At 43.1% G+C, this 19,711-nt stretch overlaps 1 protein-coding gene across 1 annotated transcript in view; it reads left to right on the forward strand.

Annotated features, from left to right (window-relative positions):
- Positions 1-14,266, forward strand: part of LOC110534111 (GDNF family receptor alpha-4) — a 46,408-nt gene extending 32,142 nt beyond the window's left edge. The window contains exons 5-8 of the mRNA XM_021618784.2: positions 7,682-7,791; positions 8,076-8,210; positions 8,649-8,794; positions 10,018-14,266. Coding sequence (XP_021474459.1) covers positions 7,682-7,791; positions 8,076-8,210; positions 8,649-8,794; positions 10,018-10,218 — 592 coding nt within the window. The 3' untranslated portion in view covers positions 10,219-14,266. The remainder of the gene's footprint in view (positions 1-7,681; positions 7,792-8,075; positions 8,211-8,648; positions 8,795-10,017) is intronic.
- The last annotated feature ends 5,445 nt before the right edge of the window (positions 14,267-19,711 follow it).

Raw genomic sequence — 19,711 nt, forward strand, 5'->3', positions numbered from 1 at the left:
AGAAGGGCGGGGGGGGGGGGGGGGTAAGAGTACCTACATTATGAGATTATTATGGATAAGAGCGATATTATTTGTATTTGTCAAATGACAGCCAAGCATCGAGCATTGTCTTACCAGAATAAGACCCTCAAGAAGATCCTACTGTAACGGTTCTCCTCTTCTTCTGACAAGGAGGAGTAGGAGAGATCGGACCAACGTGCAGCGTGGTAAGTGTCCATTTTAGATTATTAAACTGAACACTAAAGAATACAAAATAACAAAGCGAATGATACAAACGAAAACCGAAACAGTCCTGAACTGTGAAACAAACATTACAGGAAACAATCACCCACAACTCAAAAGTGAAACCAGGCTACCTAAGTATGGTTCTCAATCAGGGACAACGATAGACAGCTGCCTCTGATTGAGAACCATACCAGGCCAATCACAGAAATCCCAAAACATATATAAAGGAACATAGACAACCCACCCAACTCACACCCTGACCAGAATGTGACACCTACCATATCGAACAAACAAATTGTTAATGTTTCCATCAGCCCGGTCATGACTTTTTTTTTGTGCGCCAGGTAATTTATTCACATAAATGACTGGATGGAAACATGGTTACTCATAACATTGATGACATTCATAATAATAAAGACTAAAGATATGTCGATACGTCTCTGGGTCTGGCTCTGTCCCAGGCTGCAGTGTTTTTATTCCACCGGCTGCTCAGAGGTGTTTTGTATGGATGAGTATGCTTGGGGAGCAGGTTTAGAGGTGTTAGTCTGTGAATTATGAATGCACCACTGGGTTTGACTAGCAGAGTCTATTTCCCAGTGTCCCTATAAAGTCAATATTCATGCCACAGGTAACATCCAAAGCTAATATTCGATATGTTTATAACAGTGTTAATTTTGTCAACAGAAATAGTGATTAAAATAAATAAACACACACATTTTTCAGTTGCAATTGAGGAGACTATAACTGACTAAATAGACTAAAAAAACTATAACTAAAAAAAAAAAATTATTTCAGTTGACTAAAACGAGACAAGATGAAATGATCTCTGACTAAAATCTGACTACTAAGTGGACTGGACAAGAGTTTTTGGTAAGCACAATTAATATTAGCAGCACAGATGCGCAGGGCAGTTGTGTTCAGCAGTGGGAAAGACACACCACACCCGCCACACACAGCCTACACCAGCTTCGTGAGCTGTAAGGGGAGCAACATTTAAAACCCGCCACACACAGCCTACACCAGCTTCGTGAGCTGTAAGGGGGGCAACATTTAAAACCCGCCACACACAGCCTACACCAGCTTCGTGAGCTGTAAGGGGAGCAACATTTAAAACCCGCCACACACAGCCTACACCAGCTTCGTGAGCTGTAAGGGGAGCAACATTTAAAACCCGCCACACACAGCCTACACCAGCTTCGTGAGCTGTAAGGGGAGCAACATTTAAAACCCGCCACACACAGCCTACACCAGCTTCGTGAGCTGTAAGGGGAGCAACATTTAAAACCCGCCACACACAGCCTACACCAGCTTCGTGAGCTGTAAGGGGAGCAACATTTAAAACCCGCCACACACAGCCTACACCAGCTTCGTGAGCTGTAAGGGGGGCAACATTTAAAACCCGCCACACACAGCCTACACCAGCTTCGTGAGCTGTAAGGGGAGCAACATTTAAAACCCGCCACACACAGCCTACACCAGCTTCGTGAGCTGTAAGGGGAGCAACATTTAAAACCCGCCACACACAGCCTACACCAGCTTCGTGAGCTGTAAGGGGAGCAACATTTAAAACCCGCCACACACAGCCTACACCAGCTTCGTGAGCTGTAAGGGGAGCAACATTTAAAACCCGCCACACACAGCCTACACCAGCTTCGTGAGCTGTTTTTTATTTATTTTTTTATTTTACCTTTATTTAACCAGGTAGGCAAGTTGAGAACAAGTTCTCATTTACAATTGCGACCTGGCCAAGATAAAGCAAAGCAGTTCGACAGATACAACGACACAGAGTTACACATGGAGTAAAACAAACATACAGTCAATAATACAGTATAAACAAGTCTATATACAATGTGAGCAAATGAGGTGAGAAGGGAGGTAAAGGCAAAAAAGGCCATGGTGGCAAGGTAAATACAATATAGCAAGTAAAACACTGGAATGGTAGTTTTGCAATGGAAGAATGTGCAAAGTAGAAATAAAAATAATGGGGTGCAAAGGAGCAAAATAAATAAATAAATTAAATACAGTTGGGAAAGAGGTAGTTGTTTGGGCTAAATTATAGGTGGGCTATGTACAGGTGCAGTAATCTGTGAGCTGCTCTGACAGTTGGTGCTTAAAGCTAGTGAGGGAGATAAGTGTTTCCAGTTTCAGAGATTTTTGTAGTTCGTTCCAGTCATTGGCAGCAGAGAACTGGAAAGAGAGGCGGCCAAAGAAAGAATTGGTTTTGGGGGTGACTAGAGAGATATACCTGCTGGAGCGTGTTCTACAGGTGGGAGATGCTATGGTGACCAGCGAGCTGAGATAAGGGGGGACTTTACCTAGCAGGGTCTTGTAGATGACATGGAGCCAGTGGGTTTGGCGACGAGTATGAAGCGAGGGCCAGCCAACGAGAGCGTACAGGTCGCAATGGTGGGTAGTATATGGGGCTTTGGTGACAAAACGGATTGCACTGTGATAGACTGCATCCAATTTGTAGGGGAGCAACATTTAAAGCTGTAGGGGATAATTGCGTTGTTTGCTCTATTAACTCTTCGTTCATATGCCACCGTGATATACAATAAGGCCGTGACAACAAAAAGACAACAGTCACACTGTGGCGGAATAAATTCAACTACACGTACGTTTGTTTCATCACAAAACCAGAGGGCAACATCTGTCCGGTGAAGTCCACAAAGCAAATATTGCAAACCAACAGTTATATCACCTGCAGCATGGTCAAGCAAGTTCATGTTTTTGACAGTTTACTAAATGCATAACGACTGATTTAGAACCATGGAGTTGCAGCAAGGCAGCACAAAGACGACAGGAGCACTGCCTCCGCTATTCCAGCCCCATTTCAACTTAAACATGTAAACGTTGTCAAATCAACAAGGCTGTATACTGAGACAGACTAAAGAAGGATTTTTAAGCCTTGAGAAAATTGAGACATGGATTGTGTACGTGTGCCATTCAAAGGGTGAATGGGCGGAGCAAAATGTTTCAGTGCCTTTGAACAGGTTATGGTAGTAGGTGCCAGGCGCAACGGTTTGTGTCAAGAAACTGTAACGCTGCTGGTTCACCATCCGAAGGACATCCAGACAACTAAAAACGATTTAGTCCAATCAATGTTGCTAAAGATCATGTGGCTGTGCATGGTACTGATTTATGTCTGTCTGTGTGTGTATGTGTGCGAGTGGACATGTTTAACTATTCTTGTGGGGACTAGAAGTCCCCCCCCACCCCAAGAATAGTAAACAAGCAAAAATGTGACCAACTGGGGACATTTTGTTTGTCCCCACAAGGTGAAATGCTATTTCTAGGGGGTTTAGGGTTAAGGTTAGAATTACTGTTAGGGTTACAATTATGTTAAGGGTTAGTGTTAGGAGCTAGGGTTCAATTTAGGGTTAGGGTTAGGAGCTAGGGTTAGGTTTAGGGTTAAGGTTACGTTTTTGGGTTAAGGTTAGGGTAAGAGTACAGGTTAGGGTTAGGTTTAGGGTTAGGGAACAAAGGTTTTTGAATGGGACTGAATTGTGTGTCCCCACAAGGTTAGCTGTACAAGGCTGTGTGTGTGTGTGTGTGTGTGTGCGCAAGTAAAAAAAATAAAATGTTTGACTCACCATACTTGTTGACTAGTTGAACACCAATGCCATCCTCCTCTCATTCATGTTGGCAAAACAGTGAATGTTTTAGAGAGTAGTACTCAGTAATGTGTTGTATTGGATTTGCTCCAAACATCACACTTTGTATTCAGGACAAAAATATAATTTCTTTGCCACATTCTTTTTTCAATTTTACTGTAGTGTCTAGTTGCAAACAGGATGCATGTTTTGTAGTATTTGTATTCTGTAGAGGCATCCTTTTTTTTCACTCTGTAATTTAGGTTAGTATTGTGGAGTAACTACAATGTTGTTGATCCATCATCAGTTTTCTCCTATCACAGCCATTAAGCTCTGTAACTGTTTTAAATCACCATTGGCTTCATGGTTTTCTTCCTCTCCTAGATGAGGCAGTCATTCAGACCCATAGGGCGGCGAACAATTGGCCCATCGTCGTCCGGGTTAGGGGAGGGTTTGGCCGTCAGGGCTGTCTTTGTCCCATCGCGCACTAGAGACTCCTGTGGCGGGCCAGGTGCAGTGCACGCTGACACGGTCGCCAGTTGCACGGTTTTTCCTCTGACACATTGGTGCGGCTGGCTTCCGGGTTAAGTGGGCATTGTGTCAAGAAGCAGTGCGGCTAGGTTGGATTGTGTTTCAGAGGATGCACGGCTCTCGACCTTCGCCTCTCCCGAGTCCGTACTGGAGTTGAAGCGATGAGACAAGACTGTAACTACCAATTGGATACCACGAAATTGGGGAGAAAAAACCCAGAAGAAAATAACTATTATTGCACACAAATCAAATCTGACAAATTTATGGGCTTTCCTCTGACACTGCCTATTATATAGGTCCTGGGTGGCAGGAAGCTTGGCCGTGGTGATGTACTAGGCCGTACTCACTAGAGGTCGACCGATTAATCGGAATGGCCGATTAATTGGGGCCGATTTCAAGTTTTCATAACAATCGGAAATCGGTATTTTTGGACAACGATTTTGCCATTTTTTTTTACACCTTTATTTAACTAGGCAAGTCAGGTAAGAACACATTCTTATTTTCAATGACGGCCTAGGAACAGTGAGTTAGCTGAATAACAGATTTTTACCTTGTCAGCTCAGGGATTCAATCTTGCAACCTTACGGTTAACTAGTCCAACGCTCTAACCACCTGCCTCACGAGGAGCCTGCCTGTTACGCGATTGCAGTAAGAAGCCAAGGTAAGTTGCTAGCTAGCATTAAACGTATCTTATAAAAAACAATCAATCAATCATAATCACTAGTTAACTACACATGGTTGATGATATTACTAGTTCATCTAGCGTGTCCTGTGTTGCATATAATCAATGCGGTACGCATTTGCGAAAAGGAAATTGTGAAATTGTGTCACTTGTCTTGCGTTCATTGCACACAGAGTCAGGGTATATGCAACAGTTTGGGCCGCCTGGCTCATTGCGAACTAATTTGCCAGAATTTTATGTAATTATGACATAACATTGAAGGTTGTGCAATGTAACAGGAATATTTAGACCCAGGGTTGCCATACATTAGATAAAATACAGAACTGTTCCGTATTTCACTGAAAGAATAAACGTTTTATTTTCGAAATGATCGTTTTCGGATTCTACCATATTAATGACCTAAGGCTCGTATTTCTGTGTGTTATTATGTTATAATTAATTATATGATTTGATAGAGCAGTCTGACTGAGCGATGGTAGGCACCAGCAGGCTCGTAAGCATTCATTCAAACAGCAGTTTCGTGCGTTTTGCCAGCAGCTCGTCGCTGTGCTTCAAGCATTGCGCTGTTTATGACTTGAAGCCTATCAACTCCCGAGATTAGGCTGGTGTAACCGATATGAAATGGCTAGATAGTTAGCGGGGTGAGCGCTAATAGTGTTTCAAACGTCACTTGCTCTGATACTTGGAGTAGTTGTTCCCCTTGCTCTGCATGGGTAACGCTGCTTCGAGGGTGGCTGTTGTCGATGTGTTCCTGGGTCGAGCCCAGGTAGCGGCGAGGAGAGGGATGGAAGCTATACTGTTACACTGGCAATACTAACGTGCCTATAAGAACATCCAATAGTCAAAGGTATATGAAATACAAATCGTATAGAGAGAAATTGTTTTATAATTCCTATAATAACTACAACCTAAATCTTCTTAACTGGGAATATTGAAGACTCGTGTTAAAAGGAACCACCAGCTTTCACCTGTTCTGAGCAAGGAACTTAAACGTTAGCTTTTTTACATGGCACATATTGCACTTTTACTTTCTTCTCCAACACTGTGTTTTTGCATTATTTAAACCAAATGTTTCATTATTTATTTGAGACTAAATAGATTTTTATTAAAATAAAAGTTTTCATTCAGTATTGTTGTAGTTGTCATTAAAAATCATTGTCATCAAAAATCGTCCCGATTAATCGGTAGCAGCTATTTTTGGTCCTCTAATAATCGGTATTGGTATCGGCGTTGAAAAATCATAATAGGTCAACCTCTATAGCCTACAATAAATGGCTATTTCTGCTCTTTTCCTGCAATCCATCAAACGCATATGGTATTATAGTTGTCTCTGACTTGTGGTCAGACTCGCTTAGGTGGAACAAACTTAAACTTTTGCCTTTTTTCAATGCTGATTTGAATGTCATAGAGAAAGCAGAAAGGGGCCCCAAAAAATTCTAGAAGTAATCATCATGCAAATATTTGGTGGCACAGAAAGAATGGAAAAGGGAGAGCAAATTGTTTATTGAATAAACTCTTCTTGGTACTACACTATATCACACTGGGTGAGTAACTTTATTTTAAGTTCATGTTGACCCAGTGACTCAGACTTGAGCACTTGTATCACGACTTGAGCACTGGCTCTCTGACTTCAGCCATAGGGACTCGTGACTCGAGCACAGGGGACTTGGGACTCGATTTGGACTCGAGGTTTAGTGTCTCAACTACATCATTGGGTGAAACAGTCATTAACTCCAGTTCAAAGTCATTAGCCCCCGTTCTACTTTTGGACATCAGTGTGGCTGTGGCGTCTGTGGAATGCCGATAACAATGGCAAGGACACAACCAAGTGATGGAGGTGCAACCCATTCCACTTTGCATCACCATCTGGTGATTGCGCTACTCTCTCTCTCTCGTTCTCTTTCTTTTTCGCTCTCTTTCTCCCTCTGCACTCCTGTGTGTCTTGTTTGTTTTGTATGTAATATCTACGTAGGCTGAATTAGGAATTTACATGGCAAAATAATTCTTAGATATATTTATTCTGTTGGGAAGAGAATAGGATGTTATGCAGAAAAAAATGTTATGCAGAAAAAAATACTGTATGTTGGTAAGACAATGTATGTTGGATGTCAGTGATTTATGTTTATTGTAGGTTACTGAGGGAATACAAATGGGATGTGACTAAAACGTGACTAAAATGAAAGGACATTTAGTTTACTAAGATGGCCCACCGTTTTCATAATTTTGACAAAACTAGACCAAATCATTATTCAACAGACACAAATGTGACTAAGACTAAATTATACTTTAGTCAAAATGACTAAGACTAGACGAAATGTAAAAGAGTGCCAAAATGAACACTGGTTCATAATAATGGCGCAGCACCTCTCATCATGCTTCAGATAATGATTTTAAAATGTCTATAAAATAAACATTGCGTGTGCTAATTCTAAGATTCCTAGGTGGAAGGTTATCTTTCTGTAGGCTTTCATGTGCTGCCTTTCGCTAGGTACTAAATCCCCAAAAACATAATTGCAAAGGTGCCCTCAGAAAATTACATCGCCAAGTTGCCAACCCAGTATTGGCACCTGTTTACAATTATGTTTGTCTCCCTTTGTGTGTGTTTGGGCGGGTTTGTGTGAATGTGTGTGTTGGTGTGTGTGTCTGTCAGATCTCGGCTGGCTGATTTCCAGCACAACTGCCAGCCCTCGTCCCATTCTCCCTCTGGCTGCATGAGAGAGAGTGGAGCCGTCTGCCTTAAGGCCTACGCAGGACTCATAGGTGAGCTGGAGAGAGAACAGGATCGAGGGGGTGGAAGAAATTAGATAGAGGGAAAGAATTGCAAGAGGGATTAACGACACAAGGAAGAAACAATGGTAGAGAAGGAGTTCTGCGTTGACCCCAATGGCCTTATAATCAGATCATTGTTAGCTCTTGCTAACCACAGGGTATACGTAGGCACTCATTTCATAGCCAATTGCCTTGTTTGGCTTTGGATCAAACGTTCCAAAGTTCGTATAGAAGTCAAGCCTGCTGACACGTCTCTAATCAACAACCTCCTCCAGGCACCATCATGACCCCCAACTACGTGAACAATATCAGTATGGACGTGTCCCAGTGGTGCAGCTGTGAGGGAAGTGGGAACCAGTGGCAGGACTGTCTGCGCGTCCTGCACATGTTTGACAGCAACGTCTGTCTGCGTGAGTAACACTCCCTCAACCGCCTACAATGCTATCCCCTAGAGGCTGCTCCAGCAATATCCCTGGTCCTGTGAGCCCACTTGAAATCAGCAGATCACACAAATAGATTAGCAGGCGCTCTGTAGCCCGGTAGCCCTAGAGAGCTGCCTACTTGTTCTGTATGGTATACTGTAGCCCAGCACTTAATTACAATATTGATGGACAGCAGTGTTAATTGAAACTGTTTCATTCGTATCTGATTCCCATATTGCAACTGAGGTGAATAACTGAACGATTGCCATGCCTTAAGGGTGCAATGCCCAGTTGATTAACGCATTCATGGCTGCTATGAATAATGGAATGTTCTGAGGACATTTGGCCTCATCGGCAGTGGGTATAATGGGGATGATGATAATGTGGGTGGTGGTGGTAATGATGATGTCTGCTGTTGTGTCTCAGGTAATGCTATCAGTTATTTGGGTGGCTCTTCCCCTCGCCCTGTGGAGAGCACTACTCTGCCACCTCGTCGCCACGCATCTGCCACCCCCTCCCCCCGCATCTTTCAGGACAAGATCAATGTCAACGTTTTATCAGAACGCAACAGTGTGAGTATAAGTACTCTTCGTTGCCTCACCAAACCCAGACTGCTTAAATACTGTACAGTAACTTTAAAAACAATGGTGGCCAAAAAGCTTGTTCCTTGGGTTTTTCTAGAGTAGGTTCTCACTAGGATGTTCTGTGAATTGCATGCTGACCTACGGTGTGACGTGAGTGCCAACAGAGCTGCCTGAGTGTCAAAGTTCACACACAGAACTGACCTGATATATATACTCCCAACACATCTGACTCAACACAGGGCTCACGGTCACAGTCAACACATTACTGTGGCGTTGAACAAGACCCAGCACCTCCCTTTTTACCTTCACTTCCCTTTATTTCTCCCTATCTTTCTGTCCCATTTCCCTATCTCTCTCTCACTCACTGTGTGTGAGGATTAGCCAGAGGTGTTTGCAGGAGGGAGCATCAATCCTCTTGTGTTGATATTAATGTATTCACACCCATCTGTCTCCTCTCCCCCTTTCTCTTGTCATCCTAATCCCTCTCACTCGCTTCCTCCTCTCCTCCGCTACAATCCTTTACACCGTTCCAATCCCTCCCTCTCTTCTTTCCCCCTAACCTCTAAACCTCCCTCCCTCTGAGTGCAGGTTGTAGATGTTCCTCTGTAATACACTTATTTTCTTCCACTTTCTTCCCCTCACTCTGGTGATCTTATTCTGTGACCACGACTCTCACCTTTCTTTCTAATAACAAAGATGCTGACACCTTTCGAATCGGGATTCAACACCCTACATTGAAAAGCAACTTTTAACGCTGAGTTGCTTTTTTCTCTGTCAGGAGGCTCATGATACCCTACCTATTCCACACAAATAATGGATCGTTTTAACGACCCTGTTTACTGCCAAGATGTTTCATATTTACAGCAAGCAGATACACTATGGACTGACTGTATGTGATGGTTAATTACCTGCAAATTCCATTCTCTCTATTCAGGGGTGCAACTTTCACAGGCGACGGGCGGGACATGTCCCCTCCCCCACATTCTGAAATTGCATTTTTGTCCCCCACCAGTTTTATCATTGGAATGTGATACAAAACGAGGCAATTGTGTGCATTAGGACCATGTGGACGCCTACCAAGCAGTCGGGTAGGCTGTTTGGAGTGTTTATCCGACCAGATAAAAAATGTGTGTCCCCCACTTCTAAAACCAAAGGTGAGCCCCTGGCTCTGTTTGAATTCTGAATGATCACATTCCCTCTCTCTCTCTCAGGTGGAAGACACTGAAGAGGAAGAAGAGGAGGAAAGTCAGGAATTCAACGTTATCCCTCAATATTCTGAGAAGGAGAAGTCTAGTGTGGGCTCCGGGGCCCGAGGGGGCCATAGAGGAGCGGCAGGCCAAACAGTACCCATGCTGCCTCTGCTGCTGCTGCTGCTGCCCGCTGCCATGCTGGGCTGGGGGTGTCAGGGTTAACGAGCCCCCCCCTACTACCTCCCTTACGCTCAGCTACGGTATCACATTCACTGGGTCACCTCCACCATGGCAATGAGATAGAATGGACTGATGGGGAGACTTAAGGCTGAGGGAAGAACGACCACAAGGAGGAAATTGACATTTCTTCTGTTATACATTACTTGCTGTATTTCTGTTTTCCTTTCTTACTTTCCAACGACTGGTCCTTTTCTGTATTCTCTATCTTTCCTCTCCTGCTCTGTCTACTTGCGATCTGTTTAAGTAGTCATAGCTGCCCATCTCTTTGCTCCTCTCTCACGTAAGTAGACGTAGTTGAACAACCTGGGCTGATAAATAAGTCGATGGCTGAATTAATAAGGTCTGTCTGGATGAATCGATATGGCTGTCTGTCCGGTGCCTGTCTCAAGATTGGCTATCCAGCTCCACTCTCCCTCTTCATGAGGAGCTCATCGCCCAAGGCCAGTAACAGCACCTATCTCCAAGAAAACATGACCAGTGATTGGTGGAACCATGACAGTTCATTCCTTTGATTTTTGTGCCATGCCTCACCTCGCTTTTTTTCTTTCTCCTTCGTTAACTTCCTTTCTTTCATCATCCCCTTGGATACGAGGGTTGTTGGGCAAGCCACTCTGTGCTAAACCATAGAGACCTCTGTTGCACTTCCTTCCTGTCTCTTATGTTGCTCTCCTTGTTTGCACCCTCTTCACCACCTCAGACTAGATGCCACTGACCTCTCCAGTTTGTACACCACTTATTCTCAGCCTTGTGGAGGAGATCTGAGAAACCCACCACAGGCACAATAATTATACCAAATTTGAATGATGACAACGGCAGAGGAAAACAACATAAGCAATAAAACATGAAATCAGATGGCTCTACGGGCAGGTGCTGGGGCCGTCTGGATTTGAGCTCAGGGGAGAGAGGAACCAATTTGCTGCTGTCTGTAGTTCACAAGTGCTTTCTATCCCTAGGTGTTGTTATAGTTTTGGAGAGACAATATCACACTTAGCTATACCTTTTCTGCCTGTGTTTGAGTAGGAGGAGATAGGGAGGGCGGAGAGGGGGCACTATAGAGCCTCTGGCAGCTCTGATCATTGAGCATCACAATTGAGCCTCTAAATCTTTTGCTGATGTTAATGTTTTTTTTTTTTCTCGTTTTTTTTCTTTGCATCCCTCATTTTCTTGTGAACTTGCAAAATGAACTCCCACCTGAGGGGAAGTAGGTAAAGGGGTGTGGGTGGTGGTTAAAGGGGGGAACCACTCTACTGTGGAATTGTGTACGTGACTTGTATTCATCGACTTCTTTCCGTTCTAGAGGGAGATGTTAGACCTGACTCGTGCTCTCACCGATAATACATGATGCTAAAAAGAGAGAAATATTTACAGGGCATATATTTGTGCTGCAGCTCTTCACATCATCGGCCACCAGTGAGGGGAGTCGCTGGGACTTCATTCGGAGTATTAATTAAGCAGGCACGATGGCATCCGTACAGTCTAACACCATCTCCAATCTGGACAGTGGCGTTCATGACGACCGCTGTTCTTTTTTTAATAGGCACTGTCATCTCTCACTGCCTGGCAAGGGATCCTTATGCTAGTGATCATCAAAGTGAGTGACCGCACAAGAGATGACGTGAGAGCGACGAGCCTTGATTTACACACTGAAACAGCTTAAATAAATATGAGCGTAAGCCATACGAGCGAACAGCAAGAGGGAACGAGCGTGCCAACTCTAAATGTATCACGTTGGTTTTGTTTGTACAGCTGTATTCACACATATTTCCCCCATGGCCAAAATGGTTTTAATAATATCCAATGACGTTAGTGCTGACGTTTAGTGCTGACCCATGAGGGCGCTTCTTGAGGTCTGTTCGGTTTCGATTCGATTATTTAAAAAATAATCAGGGTTTTCGATTTCGGTTTCAAATCTTCTTCTTTTTTTTTACCCCATTAAATGCACCACGCACTATGTGGGTTGAATTCTGTAACACAGAATAAAAAAGTGAAAGTCCCATGGTGGTAGTGACTGTCCGTTACTGCTCATCACTTATTAACCATCATTTATTCACATTACTTTGCTTTAATACAATATTTTGTTTTATTCGATGGTTTTATTATTTCATTCCACGTCATCATCTCATCTCTGTAGAGCTGCCGCCTATGCTGTCTGACAAAATCACTATTTTAGTCATTCTTCAAAGTAAATAAGGCAAACTTATGACTTCTGATTGCCAACTATCAATCACTTAAATCATGTATTTTCTGCTTTCTGCAACTGCTTTCTATCCATCTCGTACGTCCTCTCTTCTCTCCGGCTCCATTATCGAGGTCTCCGTGTGGAATATAGTCATTGTAGTTAATTGCCACATATTTCTGCGCTAAACTATGTAGAATATTATCCTGTTGGAAACTACAACTCCCTACTACAATCCCACAGTTTGCGCTTGATATGATCTATTTCTACAGAAACTTAGCAATGTGCTCACAGAAAAAAAAGGAACTAAATGAAATTCATCACTGAGAACTAAAATATGTCTTGTGATCGATTACTGGAGTTGCAGAGTTGATATAAGTAAATCCACAGAGAAAGGGAGAGGTAAGAGGGAGCGAATGAAAAAGGTGCGACAGTGGGGGATTTGGGAAAGATGGGGAGAGTGACAGGCGTAGATGCAGAGAGAGAGAGAGAGAGAGAGAAAGCAAGGGCTCTTAAAAGCTTTCAGTAGCATTGCTGTTGTAGTCAGGCCCTCTCAGATTTATTTTGATGCCTGTGGCTAAGAGGCGAGTGTCTGTTCCACTCTATTACTCCTGTGCTTTAACGTCCTGAACTGTGTGCCTCCACCTCAGTTTGGCCTCACAGACCGAGAACGCTACTCTCCCGTACATGCATTCCCATCACTCTCTGCCACCGTGTGTATTTTACAATCATCTGCTGCCCCTCACAGACAACATGCCTCTACATCTTCTACCCATTCCTCTTTTCTTTTTCACGTTGAATCAACAAACACTGTACCATCAACTACTTGTACAAAGCTTTATTTAATGGTATGCTTTAAACAGAAAATGTGTATATATTTTTGTGTTTTCTTTTCTCTTGTTGTAATTATCATTGAGAGTGAGCTGTGCCATATAGGGCTGGATCTGCCCCGTTGGATCTTATGTATGCCTCTTGTAAGTGTATATGTACAGGTTATGGTCAAGCATCTGTCAGTCTCTCTGTCTGTTTGTAACAGTGAAACACTGTTGTTCTGCGGTGTCCTGCTTGCGTTGACCTTGATATACATGTTGATGGTCATTTTTAGTATGGTATATGATGATCATCATGTTCCGCGTTAGAGTCACACTGCTCATTTACAAAGCCGATGCCACCAAGCCCCGTACAGTTGTGTAAAATTGGATTAGCTGTCTGAATCACACCACCTCTGAGAGTTGTTGAATGAACACTCTGTGGACATGGTGTAAGGCCACTTCTTGAAAGTGATCCTCAGTTGGCAAGCTGGTTAACACGTTCAACTTGAGGAGTTGCCGGCCTCTCTGCCAGCCCTCTAAAACAGTCTTGGGCTCTGTCCATTAGTATCAAAATGGTCGCCATTTAGAAAATGGACCCTTGTTATTTGTGGATGAGGCCAGTGAGAGACTTAGAAACTATCCAAGTAACATAGTAAGCGCATTGCACTGAACGTGCCTATGTAGACTTCAGTTGGAGAAAGGAATGAAGGACACTACAGTGGGCTGAGTTTAACATAAAACAGCCACTGGATTCGGGGCGATTATCGATCCTTATTTTGACAATGAGTTATCTAGAACTTCAGAGTTCAGCAATGCCAAAATTTCCCAGCCATCTCCGCTGCTTTAAGCCACACAGTGCCCTCCTCATCCCTACCTGTGTCACACCATCCACCTTCATGGCCATGAGTTCCGCCGTGCCCTATTCATGCCTGATGGTGTGAGTTTACAATCAGGTGTGAGCACTGTGTGGTTCTCCATCAAATGTGAGAATTTACAATGCTGTGTGAAAAAGACTACATACAATAATAAAAATGTAAAAAATTATTGTTTTCGGTGTGGAACTTTTTGCATGTCGGGATGGGGATCTGGATGATTTGACTTTTCACCCTTCTGACTTGCCAACCCCCAAAAATCTACAAGTTGACATGATAATGTTTGGAAAAGCTTTGAGGACAAATCTCAAGGACATCAGGACAGATTTATTACCCCCCCAAAAAACTGTCCGACTAAGTGTGGATTTTTTTTGTATGAAAGTCTATGAGAGTGCTGAATTACTGTACACGAGGCTTATTTGATCGAATAGAAGTTTCGTAATGTTTAGGCTGTTGCAAATGCACTGATATACAGTGCATTCGGGAAGTATTCAGACCACTTGACTTTTTCCACATTTTGTTATGTTACAGCCTTGTTCTAAAATGGATAACATATATATATTTTTTTAAATACAAAGCAAAAAAAAAGAAAATAAATGTTTGAAGACAGGCATTTCCATTGTTAGAACGGTCACACGACTGTCTTGGTAATGTAATAGATCATCTTTGCAATAACCTAGAAAACCTTTGCCCATTTGTGCAAAATGCAACCACATAGAAAACAAACAAGTCCATTATGGACCCATATCGGTGACTGCCAGTAGGCTAGTCTACCCCGAACCACAAACCTGAGCTACAGAATGCACAGAAACTGTTTTAATTCAACTACTCAGCACTCTTATCTCCTCACGTCCATATCGCTGCCATGGTGGGGCCCAATGATTTACCCTGCGAAAGTGCTTGATAAGTATGGTAATTTTCTAAACAGGAGAGGCTCCACACCTGGGATGTCTCCCGTCCTATTTGAGCTGATTCAGTTCCGCCCTCACCAGTCTTTGGCGCGTGCACAGTGAAATATCTTCTGATTCCCTTTTTGCTCAACTCTCCAGGGAGTCCATCTTGTCTTTTGACTGCTCTAAAGGATGAGGTAGGTGAAGCAACCAGACGACCACGGAAAGCTTTTAATCTGTTAATGGCTTTGTGTAATGGGCGACATTCTATCAGAGCTGCCTGCATCTGTGAGCAGAATTATAATAGCAAGAATTATTAGACTAAAAGCCACATGCCTATAGGTCCATATTTGGTTACACACCAAAAGTATGTGGACACCTGCTCGTCGAACATCTCATTCCAAAATCATAGGCATTTATATGGAGTTGGGCCCCCCTTTGCTGCTATAACAGCCTCCACTCTTCTGGGAAAGGTTTTCACTAGATGTTGGAACATTGCTGCGGGGACTTGCTTCCATTCAGCCACAAGAGCATTTGTGAGGTCGGCACTGATGTTGGGCGATTAGGCCTGGCTCGTAGTCGGGGTTCCAATTCCTCCCAATCCACCCCAAACTTTTGACACAAAGTTGGAAGCACAGAATCGTCTAGAATGTCATTGTATGCATTAAGATTTCTCTTCACTTGAACTAAGGGGCGAGCTTTACACTACTCCAGCCAACGCTTGGCATTGCGCATGGTGATCTTAGGCTTGTGTGCGGCTACTCGGCTATGGAAACCCATTTCATGAAGCTCCCGGCGAACAGTTCTTGTTCTGACATTTCTTCCAGGGGCAGTTTGGAACTCGGTATTGAGGACAGATGATTTTTACACGCTTCAGCACTTGGCGGTCCCGTTCTGTGAGCTTGTGTGGTCTACCACTTCGCGGCTGAGCCGTTGTTGCTCCAAGATGTTTCCACAATAACAGCACTTGCAGTTGAATCGGGGCAGCTCTAGCAGAGCAGAGATTTGATGAACTGATTTGTAGGAAAGGTGGCATCCTATGACGGTGCCACATCGAAAGTCACTGAGCTCTTCAATAAGGCCATTCTACTACCAATGTTTGTCTATGGAGATTGCATGGCTGTGTGCTCAATTTTATACACCTGTCAGCTGAAATAGCCAAATCCACTCATTGGAAGGGGTGTCCACATACTTTTGCATATTTAGTGTATATCCTTAATAAGAGCATTGAATTCTCTGGGTTTTAAATGGGCCTATATTGAAAATGTTCTAATGCATGCAGCATGTAACCTATAGCCTAATCATAATCCACTTGCCACTGTGTGGGGAGGGACCACATAAAGAGCAGCCTAAAAAGACCTAGGCCAATCTAAGGACACAGACACATAAACAGAAACCAAAAAGCAGGGAATAGTAGGGATTTTAAGATGTCTGTGAGAGACTGGGTGGATAACTCCTTCATAGTAATACATTGTGACAGTATGTCTGTCTGGACTGAGGGACATTGTACTATCAGCCTGAGGCGAAGAAAGTCCTAGAATTGGTGGGAAATGGGCACACAGCTAGCCAGCCAGGTGTGTACAAGAGGACTGGGCACGCATGCTTCCTGCGGCACATCTGTAGTTGAAGTTGGCCTGATTAAACGGGTGGATGGAGGAGTCATTTTTTTCTTGAAGCTAATTCAGGATCCGCAAACTCAAAGACTTTGGAATCATGAGAATATTTGTACAGAGGGTTTAAGGAGGAAATCAGTGTGATCATAGCCCTTTTTCACACGGGCATTCCGCAGATTCGCAGGGCCCACCTGCAATGTCCGAACAAGCCCCCCCCCCAAAACAAACAGCAAATTTCATGCAATTCTGCAGATTTTGCCATGGGACAGAGAGAAAAATGTGCCGTTTCATAGCTAATTTCCTGCAGTTTTACATATTGCATTTTAGCAGACACTCTTATCCAGAGTGACGTAGAGGACCAATTCGGGTTAAGTGCCTTTCTCATTAACAGATCTTTCGCCTAGTCGGCTCAGGGATTCGAACCAGCAACCTTTCAGTTACTGACCCAACGCTCTCAACAGCTAGGCTGCCTGCCTTCTACACACTTAGCCATGAGGCCTAGAGATATTCTTACAGCTTTAAAACTAATTTCCTGTTATTCAAAAAAACAAAACAATTGGCTTATGATGTGTTCATATTCTATCTGGGGGGGGGGGGGGGCAGAGCTTGTGGGTCCCCCCTCACTGCGGGGGTGTGTGGTACTCTGTACTCTGTACACTGTTGTTCATGAGGGCAGGCAAAACTGTTTGGGAGGCAAATGTGTGAAAGATTACTTCCACTTTAACTGAAGTTTAGTAGTACCATGTGAATGTGGCTTATGCAGTCTTTATAACTGCACATGGTAGAGAGAGATTGACTCCCACCGATGGAGGGTGTTTGTGTGGCATGTGTGTGTGTATGCGCCCTCGCATGTGTGTACGGAAAAGGGCTTGCGAGTTATCTCTCCTCGCAGTCCCGAAGCGAAACCCTTACAAACTCTCAGAAGAAAAGAAAATCGGTAAAATGTAAATAAATTAAATATACCTGCTGGAGCAAGCAGAAAAAGATAAATAAGTGAATGAATATCTAAAAGTTTGGTAGAGGCCAGCTTACTTCAGAGAGGAGCCTGGGGAAAGGGGACTGAGGGTAATACAGAAGGCCCCCTCGGGCCTGGATAAGGAGTTGTGAAGGATGAGGTGTAACCCTTTGGGTGCTGGTTGATGATAGCTGAGTGGCTCCTATGTTGTGCTATACAACACTGAATAACACACTATATGTGTTCTGCCAAATGGAGCACAGCTTTGTTTTTGATGGGTTTATTAGTCACTTGGTCAGTTCTTCTGTCTGTTACGTGATAAAGCTTAGGAGATTTGAACTTAGTGTTTTGTTTCCTCTCAGCTGCATCCAATTCAGCAGCAATGGTCAACGGTAGTCTCTCGTGGACAGATGTGCTGTGGGTGTCCGAGATTGCAAAGGTCGGAGGCTCAATGGGCTAATTACCTACCCGTGAATGCACCATTCAAAATCTCCACTCAACTCGGCACCAAAAAGTGTACCGTATTGATTAACTTGGTTGTGTTTACAGAAACAGCTCAAATATAGGTTGATATCGCTGGGGGTCATACAGGTGTGATCCCTGATTATAATTTTTAAAAAGCATATATATAATTAATGTGTACGTTACCAGTTATGACAACTTAAACCTTCTTGCCATCCAAGTTGGAAGATAAACACACTAGTACAACACAGAGTACATGTAGTATCTGCCTAAGTACAATGTACTATAATTACTAGGTGTTACACAGGATTTAGCTACTTAGAATGAAGTGTATATTGAGTGGTACTTGTGATTATTGTGTACCTACATAGTAAGTTACTTACATATATAGCAATTAACATATACTTACTTACTACTCATTAGCAAGTGAAAATACTAGCTAGCCAATTCAGAGAAAACAGGAAATCCACATTACAAGTAACAATGGAAATCGACAACATCTGTGTCTTCACCTGTTTCTTTCTTGTAAGCATTTTCCCATCCTGGAGTCTGAGATCTTGTGGGACTTTGTGGTAGAGAAGAAGAATGTATGGCAATTTAGCAAAGACACGCTACAATTAGCCTAGCTAGCTATTGTCAGAGACGACATAGAGACCTTCTTCCAATAGCTCTTCTATCTTCATTAGCTGTCATGATTTCTATCATTTAGGGTGTAGGCCTATAGTTAGGCCTAGCTACCTAATTGATGTGTTATCCAGCTAGCATTATACTAAAAATATTGCTTGCTAGCACAAAGAAGCTAGCTAGTGTTTCATTGGCGAACGTGCATAAAGATTCAGGTATGACGTCATTGTTTTAGCACTATCCACTGAGTTTATAAACTATGGCCAATATGTGCCAATAAATCAGCACAATCTAGTTTTTAATTTTTTCAATTTTACGGGTGTCTTGAAGCCAAATTTAGGATCATGTATACTGTGCTAATAATCATTGCCAAAAAAAGAGTAATAAAGTGCAATGTACAATCCCGCAAACTTTATTTTTATATTTTTTAGGGGGTACGGCGTACTTACCAACATTTTTGGTAAGTGCACCTCTGCTATGCACATCCGCTATTGAAAATGAGGTGTGTTGACACAAGTAGCTTAAAAAACGTAAGTCTATGCAACATTAACCAATTAAAAACAGTTCTGTAGCAATGAGGTTTGTGCAGTAGGCTATAGGCCCAATACATTCCCACTACATATTGGCTATGCTTGAATTGCCCTGCCAATGCTGTTCTTCTCAGACCATTTTGAAATTATATTTAGGTTAGGTACTGTATATGATCACACTGGTAATAGATAATTGGTTGTATTACTTGTGAGGCACAGCTGAGAGAGCATAATCATGATCATTTTTTTACTGAACTAATGGCCTGCATCTGATGGCCAGTCTGAGGGGAGGGAGCAGCTGTGCGGTTGCCTCTCACCCGAATCCTCCTCCGTCCTCTCTCCTGAGAAAAGAGGACACATTCTTCCAGCTGATGGCGAAACTTAAGTCTCACTGCATTATTTCTGCCTCGTGCGATTCATGTTGACCATGACCAGAGAAAGTGAAACATTCCTTGACATTAAAAAAGACACAAGCCACTAACAATAACGCAAGCTTGTCGAAACACTTTGCTACTCATTCATTGCCGCTGCATTGTTGGTT

The sequence above is a fragment of the Oncorhynchus mykiss genome, chromosome 10 (genome assembly GCF_013265735.2).
Source record: "Oncorhynchus mykiss isolate Arlee chromosome 10, USDA_OmykA_1.1, whole genome shotgun sequence".
Taxonomy (NCBI): Eukaryota; Metazoa; Chordata; class Actinopteri; order Salmoniformes; family Salmonidae; genus Oncorhynchus; species Oncorhynchus mykiss.